General features: G+C 37.4%; 1 protein-coding gene across 3 annotated transcripts in view; it reads left to right on the top strand.

Annotated features, from left to right (window-relative positions):
• The window catches only part of opcml (opioid binding protein/cell adhesion molecule-like), a 274,618-nt gene extending 258,750 nt beyond the window's left edge, over nt 1–15,868 (top strand). For all 3 annotated transcript variants that reach the window (XM_029447841.1, XM_029447842.1, XM_029447840.1), the window contains 4 exons: nt 10,836–10,973; nt 11,256–11,376; nt 12,225–12,376; nt 12,756–15,868. In XM_029447841.1, the coding sequence (XP_029303701.1) occupies nt 10,836–10,973; nt 11,256–11,376; nt 12,225–12,376; nt 12,756–12,856 (512 nt within the window). In that variant the 3' untranslated portion in view covers nt 12,857–15,868. The remainder of the gene's footprint in view (nt 1–10,835; nt 10,974–11,255; nt 11,377–12,224; nt 12,377–12,755) is intronic.
• Nucleotides 15,869–16,466: the final 598 nt, after the last annotated feature.

Here is a 16,466-nt window from a genome sequence, read left to right as displayed (position 1 = left end):
AGCCATGGCGTCATAATGATGGTATTAAGAGGGGGAATAATTCAAGTAGGACTGTGTAGGACATCACTGAAGGCCTAGGTGGGAAATGCACGGCCCGCCACTGAATATATATTTATATATATATATATGTTTACTATATATGTATACTATATATGAGCATATATATATGTAATATATATAATATGCATTCCTTAATATTGTGAATTATTATGAATATTATGAAAGTAGCAGAGGACTTTTATTTTGAAGAACCGCTAGAACACGACTGGACACATAGGTGCAGCAATACCTCTGATAAAGTAGGTGGCAATGTACAACCACAAAACTAATGCAAACATAAAAGAGAAAGAAAAAGGCTTCGTTCAAAATTGCGTACTTTTCAAACAAAGTATGATTGTGGTGCGTTCTAACTGCATAGTATGTGGATTTTGTGTTCATGAGAAATGCCAGAATGTATATTTTAGCTGTATATCATTTCTGATGAGACGGGAGTTTATTGGACGTACTCAACCGACCCAAAATGCATCGCGGCTCTTCTGAGTGTCCAATAGTGGACTGCGAGGCAAATATTTAAAATAATTAACTGGTGGATGAAATAATTACAAAGTATGGCGAGTGACATTAAGGTTAAGAAGATGAAGAGTTAAGAAGAGAAGTGCAGGAAGGATCTGTAGGAAACAAATTAAAAATGGCAAATTCAAATTATGAATTAATAATCCTGTAACTAAAATATTTACTAATTTAGTATGCGATTCTGAACATATCCATAGTGCAGGTAGAGCTCGCTGCTGCTGCAGAACAAGTCCTGGGACTGAACTGGAGTAAAAACTTTAAAAGCTGCATTAATAGAGCCGCAAATTAGCAAGAGAATAAGATAAACCAAAAGGGAATTTTCTAGTCCGTTAACTATGACAAGAAAAATATATAATCTTAATTAAGTCATAATATTACGAGAAAGAAGTTCACCAGCAATTCAGCATAAATACAACTGACAATCAATTACATTACCCAGTTTGATCATTTACATACATGTCTTTACTCCGGTGATTAGGAATGCACAAATACATTTCATGCTGTGTGGTTTAAACAAAACTCTATTTCAGTATTTTGTAAAAATACTGAAATAGAGCAGAATGTAAAAAATACTGAGTGTGTGCATGTTAAAGCAGGTGGGAATGCCTGATAAATATGACTACAAAGCAAAAACAAGAACCTTTAGTGGGCAACAACAGTGGTCTGTTAACTGAGCTTACGCTGCAATAGGAGGACTCGGTGGATGGAGACACAGGAGGGAGAGAAAGTGAAACACACTGACAGTGCACCCTGTGGTCAAGTGCCATGGATTTGTTGCTACATTCACCACCATTTACTCAGTGAGTGCAGTCAGGGCCAGGTAAGGCCACAGTGGTACATGCTGAGACTAAAACAAATCACCAGTTGGGATCAGTAGTATAGGAACCAATCTACGCACTGAGATAAAAGTTCAGGCGTCATATGATGTGTAGCAACAATCTTACACACATCCACAGCTTCTGGTTTGTACTGGGCGATTTTAAACCAGCATGAGCTTATTATTGTTGGTGCCATTTAGTTTTTGAATTGATGAACCATTAATCACCACTTAGCATAGCAGCCTGGTCTCCTAAAAATTACGTTCCCCTAATAAGAAACATAATCGCTAATTACATTTCTAGGGAAAAGTATTTTCTCCCGGATTACGTTTGTCTTTGAAGTATCATGTTTCTAATGAATTTGCACGGAAGTCCACATAGAGAGGAGTTCGGGTGGATGCGTTGGTCTTTCACCCGGGAGGCTGGTGTTCGTGTCCCATATTTTCTTAGAACAACACATGAGTGATCCAACCAGGACTTACATTTCCAATTTCTGGCATTGGATTTGGTAACAAAATCATAACAACAGTTATGATACAACCTATATATTCTTCAGATCTGATCTGTTACTCTTTACTCTGGAGTGGGGAACTGTGGAGCTCTAAAAACAAGTTAATGACTTTTAGTCCAAAGAAAGTTCATTTCAAGTAAATTAAACTTGAAATTTGCAATTACTAAAGACACTTTTAGCAATGTATTATAATTACATTTCACTTTGATTCTCTGATTGAATTCAATATTACAATTAATTGTTCATTAGCTTTTCTCTGCATATGTTTTCCTTAGTTATTTATCAATTAAAATATATTGAGCATAATTAGAAGGCAAACAAGAAAGCATAAAATATAGTTTACTACATATTCTGAGCTAATTTGCATTTTTCCATGGCCATGATCCTTCTGTCAAACACATGCAAAGATTAAATGTTGTTTGTATTCAAGAATCCCTTTGTTCACATTGGAAAGTATTAGAATAAACTATACATCAGAGAACTTTTTCCAAAGTCAGGTGAAGCTGAGTCAGTCCCTTCACATACAGACAGATGGTAATTGAGTGAAGCTGTGGTGGTTAATATTTAGGGTGCATGCTAAACAGCCACTCGAGTTTTAAAGGGCATATGGCACAAGTCATACAGGAATTAAATGGCTAGTGGGAACAGAAGGCAGACATCTTCTTCACCTTTTAGCTGACAAAACAGCCTTTGAATAATATATTACGATGCATATTGTTCTGGTGGAAAGGTAACAACTTTGCTGACTATTACTGTACCCAGTGGGAGCTTCTCAAGCTGGTACGGTGTGTAGTTAATGTCTGCAGTTTCACATTTCAATTTAGTATTTACTATGAATGTCAAAGGAGATTACATTATTTTAAAATGACATGTATTGCTTATGTATAAGGTCTGCGTACATTATGCTGCTGCCTGCTAAATACGACGTAGGCACTCTGATATAAACATTCTGATGTCAGCTGTTGCTCAGTCTTAAAAAAAGATAAATCTGTGGTGTACTTTTATAAAGATTTCAGGCTATGAAGAAATATTTAATCTGCGGCTCAGATATGGGATCAAATAGACAAAACAAGCCTCAGGCGAATGTCTTTGAAGAGCAGTCTTAAGTATTAACTTTGTTGATGTGTGAAAGCTAATAAAGGACTATTCTGTTTTTTCCCATTATTGTGGTCATTATGACTATGGGTCAGATGACTGGACATTGCACCTAAATTGTAGAGGTATTGAGAATAAATGGACTACATCTGCATTAAGTTGGGAAACTCTGTGTAGCCGAATGACAATACATTATCCTTGAATCTTCCTACAAGAACTGCTTGTACAGATACATTCATAGTATTTTGAGGGATGTGAATTGTCAAGTGAAAATGTAGGGATTTAGCATTAGACTCGGTTTGAAAGGAATTTTCGAAAGAAATGTGGCTTACATATTTATATATTCATGTGTGTCCCTATGCTTCTAACCCTTCCTCACCCTCTGCACAGGCTGCATGTGAAAATGTTGATTAGATAAACACCAAAATCATCACTTGCATCTATTAAATTAGAATGTACTGATTTGTAGAGGCAACAATACTTTCTCACAAATGTACAAATATATTGTCTCTTTACCTTTCATTTACACAAAACATACATGTGAAAATGGCATCTGTGAAATATGCAACATATTGTTCAACCATAGGAGCAGTATTTATTATCATATTTACAATTGCACTACTTTTATTTTCATTTGCGCAGGGACTACATTCACATGTAGCAATATTTGGTCAAGTAGAACACAATATGATCTTAACATAAAAAAACCTTCCAAAAGATATGCCACACAAATGTGATTTAGATTATTTCACTGATTTTGGTTGGTATCAATGTAGATATTGTATTTAAGACATGAGATAAAACCTAAACACTAGCAACCCTTACTCACAGGACTCTGCTCTCTGTTAAAATCAAATGTTAAAGGTCTTAAGTTAGAATTGGCCTTCTGCACACCCTCACTGCTCGTACAACAACAGGGTATGAAATACATTTAATGTGTATATGACACAACATGATGCATGTATGCAGTACATCAGTTTTCTCTTTCCTGTGAATGTCCCGGAGCCTTATGACCGTTAACTGATTATGCATTCATAAGGTGAGAGAGAGTGTGTGTGTGTCTGTGTGTATGTTCCCACTCCCGCTTCATATGTCCCCTTTGTTCTACACACATTTGTGCACACGTACACAGAGCACGTGGAGAAGGGCACAGGACTGCACACACATTCTTTCCGGTGTACCCTCGACAGGCGCACGCACGCACTCACACTCTCTCTCTCTCTCTCTCTCTCTCTCTCTCTCTCTCTCTCTCTCTCTCTCTCTCTCTCTCTCTCTCTCTCTCTCTCTCTCTCTCTCTCTCTCTTTCAAACACACTCTCTTACATTTGTGTATATATTCCCTTTTGATTGTTTAGTATTAAATATTGTGTGTTTAGACATGAATTATCTTATTATTATTAAATATTGTTTGGAATATACATGCTGGTTTGTTCAATGTTGTACATTAGTGAGTACTGCCAACATCTACTATCAAATAATTCAGAAATCCTTCAACTTTTACTAGCTCTTGAAATGGTCATTTTGTTTATAGCTATTCCTTTAATTATTAATCAGACTTCCTAGTATATTTTAACTCATAGAAGTGACTTGATGTGAATTAAGTCATAGTAATTAATATAATTAATAATTATATTAAATATAATAATTAACTATTATTTTTGATAATTATTCATCTCTTCTGATCTTCTGACCGTTTATTGTTATCAAAGCTAATGCACCTAAATCAGTGCAGTACTAGTTATTATCAACTCCTATTTATGATTTCAGGAATAATAATAGTTTTATTAATATGAATTATCATTAATATTTGTTAATAACCAGACTTGCTCATTCCAGAACCCCAACATAATGGTGAGACTGGCTAAAGGCGCAGCAGTGTTCCAACATCCCCAAAGAGGAGACTTGTTTTCACAAAGTGCATAATGCGTGTCTCCAAAGGACAAGTGACGTTTCCATTAGGTGCAGTGTACAATATATTCACAAATCCATAAAGAACATTCTTGTTATACACTGAAAGTCAACCTCAAATAAAAAGAAAGACAAAATATAAATAGAAAATTCTAAATAAAACAGTCCACATTCCATTATTATAAAAAATATATATATATAATCTGCACAAGTCAGAGAGTCTCCCTACTCCAGGCTAACAAGCAGGGACACCTGCTGACCAGTGGCACCAAATGAGATGCAAAACTTGAATCATAATTTGTGGTTTTCTAATAATGTTGTGGAGCAAACAATGAGGAGGAAACACTAACCTGTATGAAATACACAGGAGTCAGAAAATCATTGGTAATTTACATTTGCCCAAATAAACTTGACCTTGATGCCTCTTTCGAATACAACTATTTACTGTTGTCGCTATGCTTTTGCCAAATCGAGTTTATTTGTTTTTCTGTATTGTTCCATGAATTTTCCCAGTAAAACATTTAAAGTTGTGTTTAAGCCTCCAATAAAACACGGCTGGCAAAAAAAGTAGTTTTACTTTTGTGAGAAGATGGATTTACACAAGAATGCAAACTTGCAAGAATATTCACCTGCGACAACTGCAACAAACAATTAAACTGCTGAAAACTGTATACAGCAGTAATGCACTCAACCCTGTGGGACTGGTGCGATTACAGCATCTCTGCAGCAGTGTGGTAATTGTTAGGGCCTCATGGGACATGGGATGATGTGCCCAGTCCTGTCGTCCATGCATTAGTCACGATGCGGTGCTACATGCAGAGGAGAGAACTAAGGGAGAGGAGAGACTAGCTAGCAACAAGAACAAACATGGCTTCCAGCTAATGTACAGACTTCATAAAGCAATAGTACAAATTAAGCCTTCTTACATGCCTTGCCTTTTCATTAAGTTTCTACCTCCTGGACTGTTCACGTCCACCGTCTGCTGTTTTACATCAATGCTGCCAATTATGTAGCCCTGTCAGTGGAAAGTTGTCAGTTATCTCCTTAGAGAAAAAGATTTTCATTTAAGTTATTTTTGAGTTGTTTTTAAAGACTATTTTTGCACACTGTTGCTGACCAAAGGTCTTCAGTACCTGAAACATCCTTATTAGTATGCTCTGAAAAGCCGTTTCCCCTGACACTGTCTCATATGCGACTGTGATTACTTTTCTTATGCTTTATCTCCACACTTGGTGTGAGAAATGCTCTTAACACTGCCATTATTGTAAAGAATGGAAAGAAAGGGAAAAAATATATAACCAGTGTGTAATCTGGGAGAAGTGCTTCCAGTGCAGGTGCAGGAGGAAGGGTATGTAAGAGGATTGCCTGTGCACAGCCGCCTCCTTTGAGACCAAACAGTGCCAGAGGATATGACCACGCTGGCTTCCATATTGTAGCAGCGTTTTCGCTCCCGAGGGAAGCAGCGGAAGGAGAGTGAAGGTGGTCCAAAAAGGTCATCAAAAAAAGATAAAGATGATGGCAGATGCAACTAAACTTTAGTGTGCCCTTCAACACCCAGACTGACGCCTCAGGCAGAGGTATTGGTGAGACATGACGGCAAGGTGAGGGAGAAGAGAAAAGGCCAGTCGCTGGTGTCAGCAGGAGTCCAGTCCTGAGGGAGACACCGTGCTCGACGGGGCAGCTGGAGTGTCTCACCATCAAATGGACCATAGAGTGTTTCAAGTACCGTCTGCTGGCTACAGAATACAGCTTAGAGAATGACCACAGGGCTCTGAAATAGTTAGAAACCATGAAACTCTAAAATTACCTGCTGGATGCTGTCAGCACAGACACACTGCTTCACATCAAGTGTTCTCAAGTGTCCTTTTCAGGCAAGTGACTTCCTGTCCCACATCTCTGAATTCTGAAAAGGACCAACCCACTCTACCACCACACACACACACACACACACACACACACACACACACACACACACACACACACACACACACACACACACACACACACACACACACTACACTGGAATGATCTGCTGGTGTTTAAGGTTACTGCTGCTCCATGTTGATGCTGAGAATGACATGGTGTGTTCAATGGACTACGTTGAGGGTTAACTTTTCTTAATAGCCACAGCTCCCTAACCTCCCTCTTTTGATGGTAATGATAACGGTGGTGATTAGTATGCTATTAAAAACAGTGGCATGTTACTAGATGTCCCTGACTGTATGCTTCTCGCTGAATAATAAATTAATCTTGTTTTGAACTATTTTATGAAAGTAGTTATTTTTTTATACTTCTTTTTATTGTTTGTTTGTTTTCAAGCCCAATAATTATCCCAACTCTTTTCATGACAACTGGCAATTGAAGTCATACCTTATCAAAACAGCAGATTTAAACTTTTAAAGTGTGAAAATAGAAGCCAGTGTAACGATAATTAATGTCGTTCTTTTTTCAGAGTTTGTGTCTTTGCCCAATAGACAGGCCTCCTTGTGTAAATGTGCTAATGTGGGGTTTGATCAGTTAGCAAACAGACAGATAACATAATATTCAGCAGTAGTTATCTAAAATTGCCACTCCCAGCCGGAGTCTCTTAGCTGCCAACTATTCTCCATTCACATATTTGTAACAGCGCAAACCTTGATTTTACCTTCACAGTTCACTTAGTGACTTTGAAGTTGAAGAAAAAACAACACTTTATGTTACAGTATCTCATATAAACGGTGTCTCACCTTGTTTCAGCTCTTCGTTGAAGTTACGATGTGTGGGGTTAACACTGAGTGAAATATTGAAACAAAAATACACCATTCCATCAAAAATGTATATATTTCTTGATGTTATGTCTGTGTCTTAAAAGTATTTTCCCATAAGGTTTGTTTGACTCCTATTAATAATACAATTAAACCTACAGATTTGTTTGATTTCATGAGTAGTTTTTGTCAGTTTCATTTGAAGTGCGGTCAAAGTATAAGTTTGGAAGATCACCACGTAAAACCTTCATTTCGGGGTCTGATGATCTCAACAAGTCCCACTGTTTATTTGGGATGTGGCATTGTCTTGGTAAAACTGGCCCACAGTCATGTGAGAACAACTAAAACAAATGATGCATGGAAACATTTATCTATCTGGGAGGAAACCCTCACACACATGTTGAGAACATACAAGCCACACAGAAAAGCCAATTTAGTGGATCTTAATCAAAGCCCTTCTTTCTGTACTCGTGTTGCAGTATGACACCTAAACACATGTATATGGATATGATTTCCCTTTCCCTCTGTGAGAGCATTCGTGTACATTCCTTTGGCTCAAAAGCATTTTGTCAGAACCGCTTACTCACCGATCACTAATGGTTGCAGCATCATATTTCATGACTTGCAAATCACAGCTTAGATGTTGCATGTTTGTAAAAGGTGGCTCCTGTAGGATGAAATCATATCTCAATAGTCACTGCACCATTGTACTAGCTTAGAAAACATGGACCAAAGCTTGAAACTAAACTTAATTGCTTTAACTTTACTTCCTCTGTGAAGTTAAATTTGGGGGCTGCCAGCTTCTGTGAGGTCACCTTTTTGACTTTTTAACAAATTGGCCTTTATTGAGAGTAATGTTTTTTTTACAACCTGTTCTAAAGAAGACCTGTTGTTTTATTTCATGATACCAAAACGTTTCCTGCAATCGTTGGTCTTTTCTATTGTACTGCTTGTAATTGTGCTAAAGTAATCTTTCTACAAAAGCTGCACATAGTAGCGTCGAGGCAGCAGAGCTCCTTAAGCTAATGGTTAATATTACTGAGGTGCTCCACTGAGTGCTTTTAGACGCTCATTTGTGCCAGCTGCCAGACGGTACTTTAATGGCTCTCTTATTAGTCATCCAGTCATGCTGTACTGACACTGATGTTGTGCTGGAATTACGGCCATCGCAGCAGACCCCTGATGTGGTCGTTGATGATGATGGTGATTGTTTTTTATATCCATTCATCCAGAGTAATATGTGATGATTATGACTTCTTTATATTCATTCATCTAGGTAATTTATATCGACATTTATATTGCAATGCCTACATTGTAACCGTGTTCGCTCATTATCTTATACTTTTTTCTGCTCTGTTCTCAAATGTTAATTTCATTGCTGGGACATTGCTTGAATGTATATGCACCCACACACACACACACACCTAGGTCCTTGCTTTAATTTCTCTCTTTAGAGTCTCTGAATTAGTTTTGAAAGTTTTTATTAGGAAATAAGAAACAATTGTTCAATGAAACAAATCAGGAGATCAACATCTAAACCAAAATATGTGTTTTGTGCAGCATCTTTGTGACCCAAGATAAAATATTAAACGGAATGTTGGATAGAATATTGAAACATAGTATCATATTAATTGTTGAAGCATCTGTTGGCTTTTGGCCAGACGGATTTCAAAATACCAAACATTTAAGAAAGTTTGAACATTTTTAAGAATATTCTGAAATTTAAGACAACATTTAGTAGTTATTATTCCATCACATTAGGGAGAATCTTAGGTTTTTGAAGCACAGCATAAGAAACAATGATGCTATATACTGCATATGCAATCTAGTAAGAAATAATCCTGTACACTACAAAGCCAATGAGGTAATACGATTATAATTTGACAGATAACTTCCTTCAACCCATGGCCATCATTAAAGCAGTCAAACAGTAGCAGCTAGTAACCCACACTCTGCCTAATATAGTTGTCCATGATGTTTAATTACCTGTGCTAGCCGTTCCTCTGGTTACGTGCAACAAGCTGATTATCCCCAGCCCACAACCTTTTCAGTGAATCCCCAGCCAGCTGCAACAGTGTCTGCAGCTGAGGATTTGGAAAAACATAATGTTATTATGCTAATGTTGAAACATTGCTGGATTGACATTTCCACTGATTAGGATTAGTGCTCCTATCCATTTCCCACCCACACAGCAATAGCTTAAGGTCTTTCTGTCACCAGAACATGCTTTTAACATTGCTGGTGTCAGGGGTAATTTGTGCTGTTAGTCAAGTGGGCTTGTTTTGATGCAATTAGTTTATTTTCTTTGTGTAATGAGTGCATGCCCTGAGCTGTCTGCCCTCTGGAAACAGAACAAATCCCAAATGCATAGACAGACTGTGGTCTGTTGGTTTTATTTTTATTTTGAAATTAAGTTCTTTGACACAGATATTCACAAGATTTTCCTTCTCTGTTAAGTTTATCAGTTATCAGTTAAAAAGAGAAGGTTAATGTATTATCAAGCTTACTTTGCATCCATCCATTTAAAGCCAAACTTTTGTTAAGGGAAGAGGCTGTATGCTGTATCTTTAAGACCAGTAAGAGCAGCAGGTCCGCAGGATAACAAGACTAAGAGTCTACAGCCACCTAACATAACTTAGGCACAGCAGTGCTTTGAACTGAATGCTACCGCGCTCATAATGATGATGTTAATATGCTGGTATTTGGTCAGAAACCAAAAACCCTGGAGAAAATGAAACCTGTTGGAGGTGCTAGAGGAAAAGTCAGAGGACCACCACCACCGTTAGTTGTCTTCATCTTCCGGGGACCAAGATTAACAAATTCCAGGGCAATCCATCCAATAGTTGTTGGGATATTTCTGCTGGACCAAAGCGGTGTACTGACCGATCAACTTGCACTGCCATCGCTAGAGCCAGACGGCTAGTGCAACAAAAAAAATAGAATACTAAAAGTTTATTTGATTTGAAACTTCCATTTCCATTAGGATTCTTCTACTGTTCTTCTAGCAGGCGAACTGGCCTCCACTTCAGGCTGAAGGCCGGTTTGGTCAACACACCATAAGGTCGAAGCATCTGATATGTATTTAGGAAGTGAACATTCTTTCAAAGTCAGTACGTGTCACTCATTTGCCAATACCAGGACTTATTTACTGATGCATTTCTTCCTCTGTTTCTTTCCTTCTTCACAGGTACTCATGCATTTGTGACAGAGGGGGAACATCTGGAGCTGACAGCCGTCACCAAAGAGCAGTCAGGATCATATGAATGCATTTCTTCTAATGATATTTCAATCCCTGATGTCAGGACAGTGCAAGTCACAGTCAACTGTAAGATCCACAACTTATCACATTCTTGGTGGAAACATATGAAGGACATAGAGCTGAGGACAGAAATATCCTCAAATTTACCATTTCATTTTTAATGTACTTGTTTGTCTTATATGCACTCTCGTTACAAAATATGAAAGTGTCCCTGTCTGTATTCTGGCCACCGCTTTGTGTCATTTCACTTTTGAAGAAATAGGAGTATGCCCAAAACCCCAAGCAATGTGGATATGGTTTCTACAGCATATGACGGCATTTTCAAGCTTATTTTACTTTGTTTTATAGATCCTCCCTTCATTTCTAAAGCGAGGAGTACGGGTACTCCAGTTGGACAAAAAGGAGTCCTGCAATGCGAAGCCTCTGCTGTCCCGAGGGCAGATTTTGAGTGGTACAAAGAAGACAGTAGGTGAGATTCTCCTCTGAACTCTGTGATTTCTACAGGCCTTGAGTTGTTTGAAGTCAGTATTACAGGCACACTACACCCAGTGTGCTGCAGTGTGTGGACCTACTGTATTTGAAGTAAGGCAGACTGTATCATCTTTGTTGATGATGGCTTTCACATATCCTTGCTTAAAATAAGTGTTTGCTGTAATGAGATCATCCTTCATGTCCAGCATTTGTTGTTCTCTCAATAGGCAATATTTCCCCAATAATCATATTATGAAAAACATCATTTTTTTCATCTTTTTTTGTTTTATTCAGTCAAATCATTTGGAAAGAAGGCACAGAAACCAAAGGCAACTATTATCATTTCTAAATTGTAATTGGTTTAGATCAGTGTGTGGGCTTGGAGGTTTAGAGGATATAGTGATGAGCAGAGCTGATGTAAACACTGTGTCGCCTTGTTAAATGCTTCCTGACAGTGACAGCAGCATTGCGCGTCATTCCCCCAAAGACAAAATCAGTCCTCAAGAACAAAAACATGAAGGTCGCTGATAAATGTTTGGCATCCGCAAACATGAAATAGGAAATGCAATGAGTGAAACAGGAGGAAGGTTATTGAGCACTGAAGGATGTATTGCACAAATACAGGAACAGTCACTTTGATGATGGGCTGAATTCAGAGTTTTAGCTCTAAAATGTCAGAGTTTGAGCCTTTTAGAGCCCATCGGTGTAAATGTGTTCCTAATTTCATGACAACCAACATTTTAACAATAGTCCCACAAACGGACACATGGCCTCTCAAAGGACTCAAGAAAGTGCATCTTCTTTACTGCTCTCCAGCCTTGAAAGTTGCTCCCCTCTTTCTTACAGGCTCTTCAATGGACTAAATGGGGTTAAGATAGAGAATCAAGGCAAACAGTCGATGCTCGTCTTTTTCAACGTCTCGGAAGAAGACTATGGAAACTACACTTGTGTTGCAGTGAACACTATGGGAATCACTAATGCCAGTATAATACTTTATGGTAAGACTAAAAATGCTGAGTATAAAAACAACACACTGCTGTGAATGAATTTGTTCATTATGTTTAAATTATTGTAATTTATTTTCAAGTGGACAATGTTTAGTGAATAGTTCTTGGCATGCTAACAGCTGTGCACAAAATAACCAATCCTGACTTGAAGGTCACCCTCTGTATATTATTCACTGGTTCACCTTTTCATTTGCACCATTCACTAGTTTCCATGGCAATTGCAGCACAGATGTAAAGCTCTTATTTGACTGAGATAATAAGCAACCTCCCCTTGAACATTTGAATTGCAGTTAATCACAGTTCATATTGAAGCAAAGATGTCGTTTGATGATGATGGAGTGTTGTTATAAGTATTGTTATTCTCCTGCAGGTCCCGGTGCAATGCATGATGTGAATGGGGCCGCTGTGTTGCCCCGTTTCTCCGTATGCCTCCTGCTGACTGTAACCGTACCCTACCTGCTGAAGTTCTGATGTGAGATTGATAACCTTCAAGCATCTCTCAGCATTGAGCAGCAAGAACAGACTTTTAGTCCTATAAGAAGAATGGAAATTTAAGAGTGCCGAAGGTTCACCCTTAGTTTTCTTTCTTTTTCTTTCTGGTTTGCATCACAGAGTCTGTTCTCTGTTGGCTCGCCAAGAGTGAGAGGAGCCAATCTGATGAAGGGAAAAATGTGTGCACTAATTTGATGATGGTAGAACTACTGAGTTTGTGTCTCCCCAAACATTTTTGTATGTGAAATGGGAAAAAGAAGAAAAATACATGTAACTGTTGATAGTTGACTGTTTATTGCCCAATATTGAAGTGTACATTCAGATATTATTATTATTATTATTATTATTATTATTATTATTATTATTATTATTATTATTATTATTATTATTATTATTATTGTATCATGTCCTGTTCAATATCTGTACAATACCATTAAGCTTTTTTAAGTAAATGACAAAAAAGGAAAAAATGCAATGTGATTGTTGAATTTACTGTATTTTTACAGTTGTATGCAAAACAGAGTAACATGACCTTCATGATAAACAGTTCATAATAATAAATAGTACACCATGATTTCTCAGGCAAAGTCCTACAGCATAGTGCATCCACATTTTGATTTCCATCCTAGTGTGTGTAGAAAATGTACAAATGTGTACAGACAATTCCTGCACTGTTGTTTTTCAAAATGCATTTTCATCAGATGGCATTTTTGAAACATCTAATCACAGTGTCATAGCAGCTTCACGGCAGATTCACACTGAGAACTGAGACTCTGAAATGAGATGTCAGACATGTGAAGTGTCATCTAGGACAGAAGTGCTGCTCAGAGCTACAGTAAAGTTTAAAGTTGATTACCGGTACAGATAACCCACACGTAGTGCTGATTAGCAACATGACACTGAACTGACTTCTTTGCTGGTCATAATTGGGTAAACTAAATTGAATTTGTAAAATAACTTTTTCTTAAACATCCTGATGACATTTCTGGCTTTTAAAGTCTTGTGTTAAAGTAGCACTAGTAGGAATTATGCTGATGGTATGTTTTGAGTTAAAAAATGCGCAAGTATACAAACATATTTAATAAATGGCCTTTAAGTTTCTCAGGCAGCCACAGTGGTTCTGACGTTCTCTTGGTGGACCAGTGGGCTTTATGCAATTGAGGCTTATTTATTGGATCCACAAAGCCACAACAGGTTGCAGTTTATCACGTGTTTGTTTCTTTTCCCATTGACTGCAATTGAACAATAATACGTTATAATCCTCTTGAATATATATCTTAAAATCTTAAATATATCTGAAAATGCATACAGTCATTAAGAATTCACTGTCAATAAGTGAGAGCAGATGAGCTACTTAGAGGACCACGCTAGTGTTTTTGCAAGTTTTGTCTTAACTACGAAAAGCATACCAGAGTTTTGCATTTTTAAATTAGTGTTTCTTAATTGTTTTCAGTCGTATGTGAATGATATTAAAAGTATATACAATGACTTGGATTTCGTTTTATTCATAAAACACCATGTCTGCTTTTATTGTTGTTAAGGTTAAGTTATCAATGTGAAGCAATGCAAATCAAAAGTGTGCCCTACGTTACCACTTGCCTTCGACAATAATAAAAACAGACATTGTGTGTATTGGGATGGATTACTCACTTGTATCTCAAGCATTAATCTGTACATTTATTTTACCATAGTAACGGATTAGGATTAACAAAAACAATGGTAGGATCCTTAAATTTGCTTCTTCACATATTTAAAAACATTACGATCAAGTTTTATACTCAAACATGCTCTCTCAGTCAAGCAGAAAACAGGTGTTTTATTATATTTATCACCCAAGTATTTTAACGTGCGGTGGTGTAGAAGCCAGATAAACGTCCTTAAAACTCCTTCAATTTATACACACCTGGGGAGGCCGGGGTGTTTCTGACATGTTCCACTACAAAGCTGGCGCACAGCTCCAGTGCATATCCAAGCCACAGATGACACAAGCTAGCCAATTTCATGAACAACAAGATAGTAGAGTCAACTGGAATGATGATGAATGGTCCATGTAGCTGCTATGAAGCTTTTTCAGGTGTTGTGAATGTGTGCTTTAAACCCGGTTTGCAGACGCTGTCCCCAAAACTGCAGAAGTGATTGTTTTGTTCTGTGGTCAGTGGGTGCATTTTCAAGGGTGTGTCTGCCTCAGACATAAATGTACAGTTATGAGAATATACTTAAAGCACAAGTGATTGATAATGTGATGTTCTGCTATTGTCCAGTTCACTCCTGTGCATACCTTGAGTAAGAAGTGTGTTGAAGGCAAAACTACAGGGACGAGGTTGATGTATGCGGGAATGCTTTTGTTGTACTCACATGTTAAGTTATGTGCTTGTAATGATGGTGAACCAGTCAGCTGCAGACTATGTCACAGCATGTGATTTCACTTTTTAAGGTTTTGCAAAAGACACAGAGAGGTGAGATTCAGATGCCTGCAAAGCTAAAGTTAGGGTTTATTGTAACACTTTCCATCCTGGATAGTTTAACATGATACGTATTAATGTCAATAACCTTGAATCAGTTTGTTTGAAATCCCCATTAAAAGAGAACTAATACTGGGTGTTAATTAATATGATTTGTGCATATGTCACCATGAACGACTGTATTTTATTTCCATTATTTTCTGTTTTTTTAAATTGTTTAACGATTTTATATTCAAGAATTCCATGTTATCTAAAATTCTTCTGAATGCATAATTCTCTGGGCATTTTAAAGTCTGCTGTATTCAAAATTGACTTGTCATTTACGATGGGGTTTGTTTTACTTTAGTTTTTTTTCAAACAGTGGACTTTACAATGTACGATGTCATTGACGGCTGCATTGTTGACCTGTTTGATATGTTTTCTGACCTAACTGTAGGTTCAGCATAGAGTAGTCACTATTGTGGTATATAGTCATCGTATCATTTGATTGAGAGATTGCAAAAATTTCCATAAACTGGTTAAATGTGAATTTAAGTTGCCAATCATTTGTCCTGACTATGATGGTATACATTACTTTTAATCTTAAAATGAATTTATGACATGTCATGTAAAAGATGCCACTCATGGAAACAAAGCCGCAGATAATTATCACCACCTATGTAGTCTCCCTCAGATCTGCAGAGCATCTTTCAGCTCATTGCTATGACTTTACAGTTTGCAGCTTTACTGTTTTGGTATTATAAAATACCAAATAATAAACCCACTGGAAACACCAAACAACGCAGACAAAGTTAGCTAGCTGATGAACATAGTGAAATATGCAGGGGCAGATATTTCTTTCAAGAGTTCATGAAAACAAAAACAAGCGCTGCAAACAGAATGAATATTGAACTTACATGTGATGCAAACACGACTCTAAATGAACGCTAATGTCAAGTCATTTCTGTCTATGTGTAAATAGTCAAGTCAATCCATTTAAATTGATTTATACAGGATGCATTCAAAAACACCAGTAAATATCAACCAAAGTGTATTAATAATAATAACTAAGGGGACTCAGACATAGTTGTAAAAAGGTGGGTCTGAAGGTGGTAAGTAGACTTACATTTGTACAGCGCCTTTCTAGT

Source organism: Cottoperca gobio, chromosome 14, assembly GCF_900634415.1.
Source record: "Cottoperca gobio chromosome 14, fCotGob3.1, whole genome shotgun sequence".
Lineage (NCBI taxonomy): Eukaryota > Metazoa > Chordata > Actinopteri > Perciformes > Bovichtidae > Cottoperca > Cottoperca gobio.
This window is presented reverse-complemented; position numbering and strand designations above follow the sequence as displayed.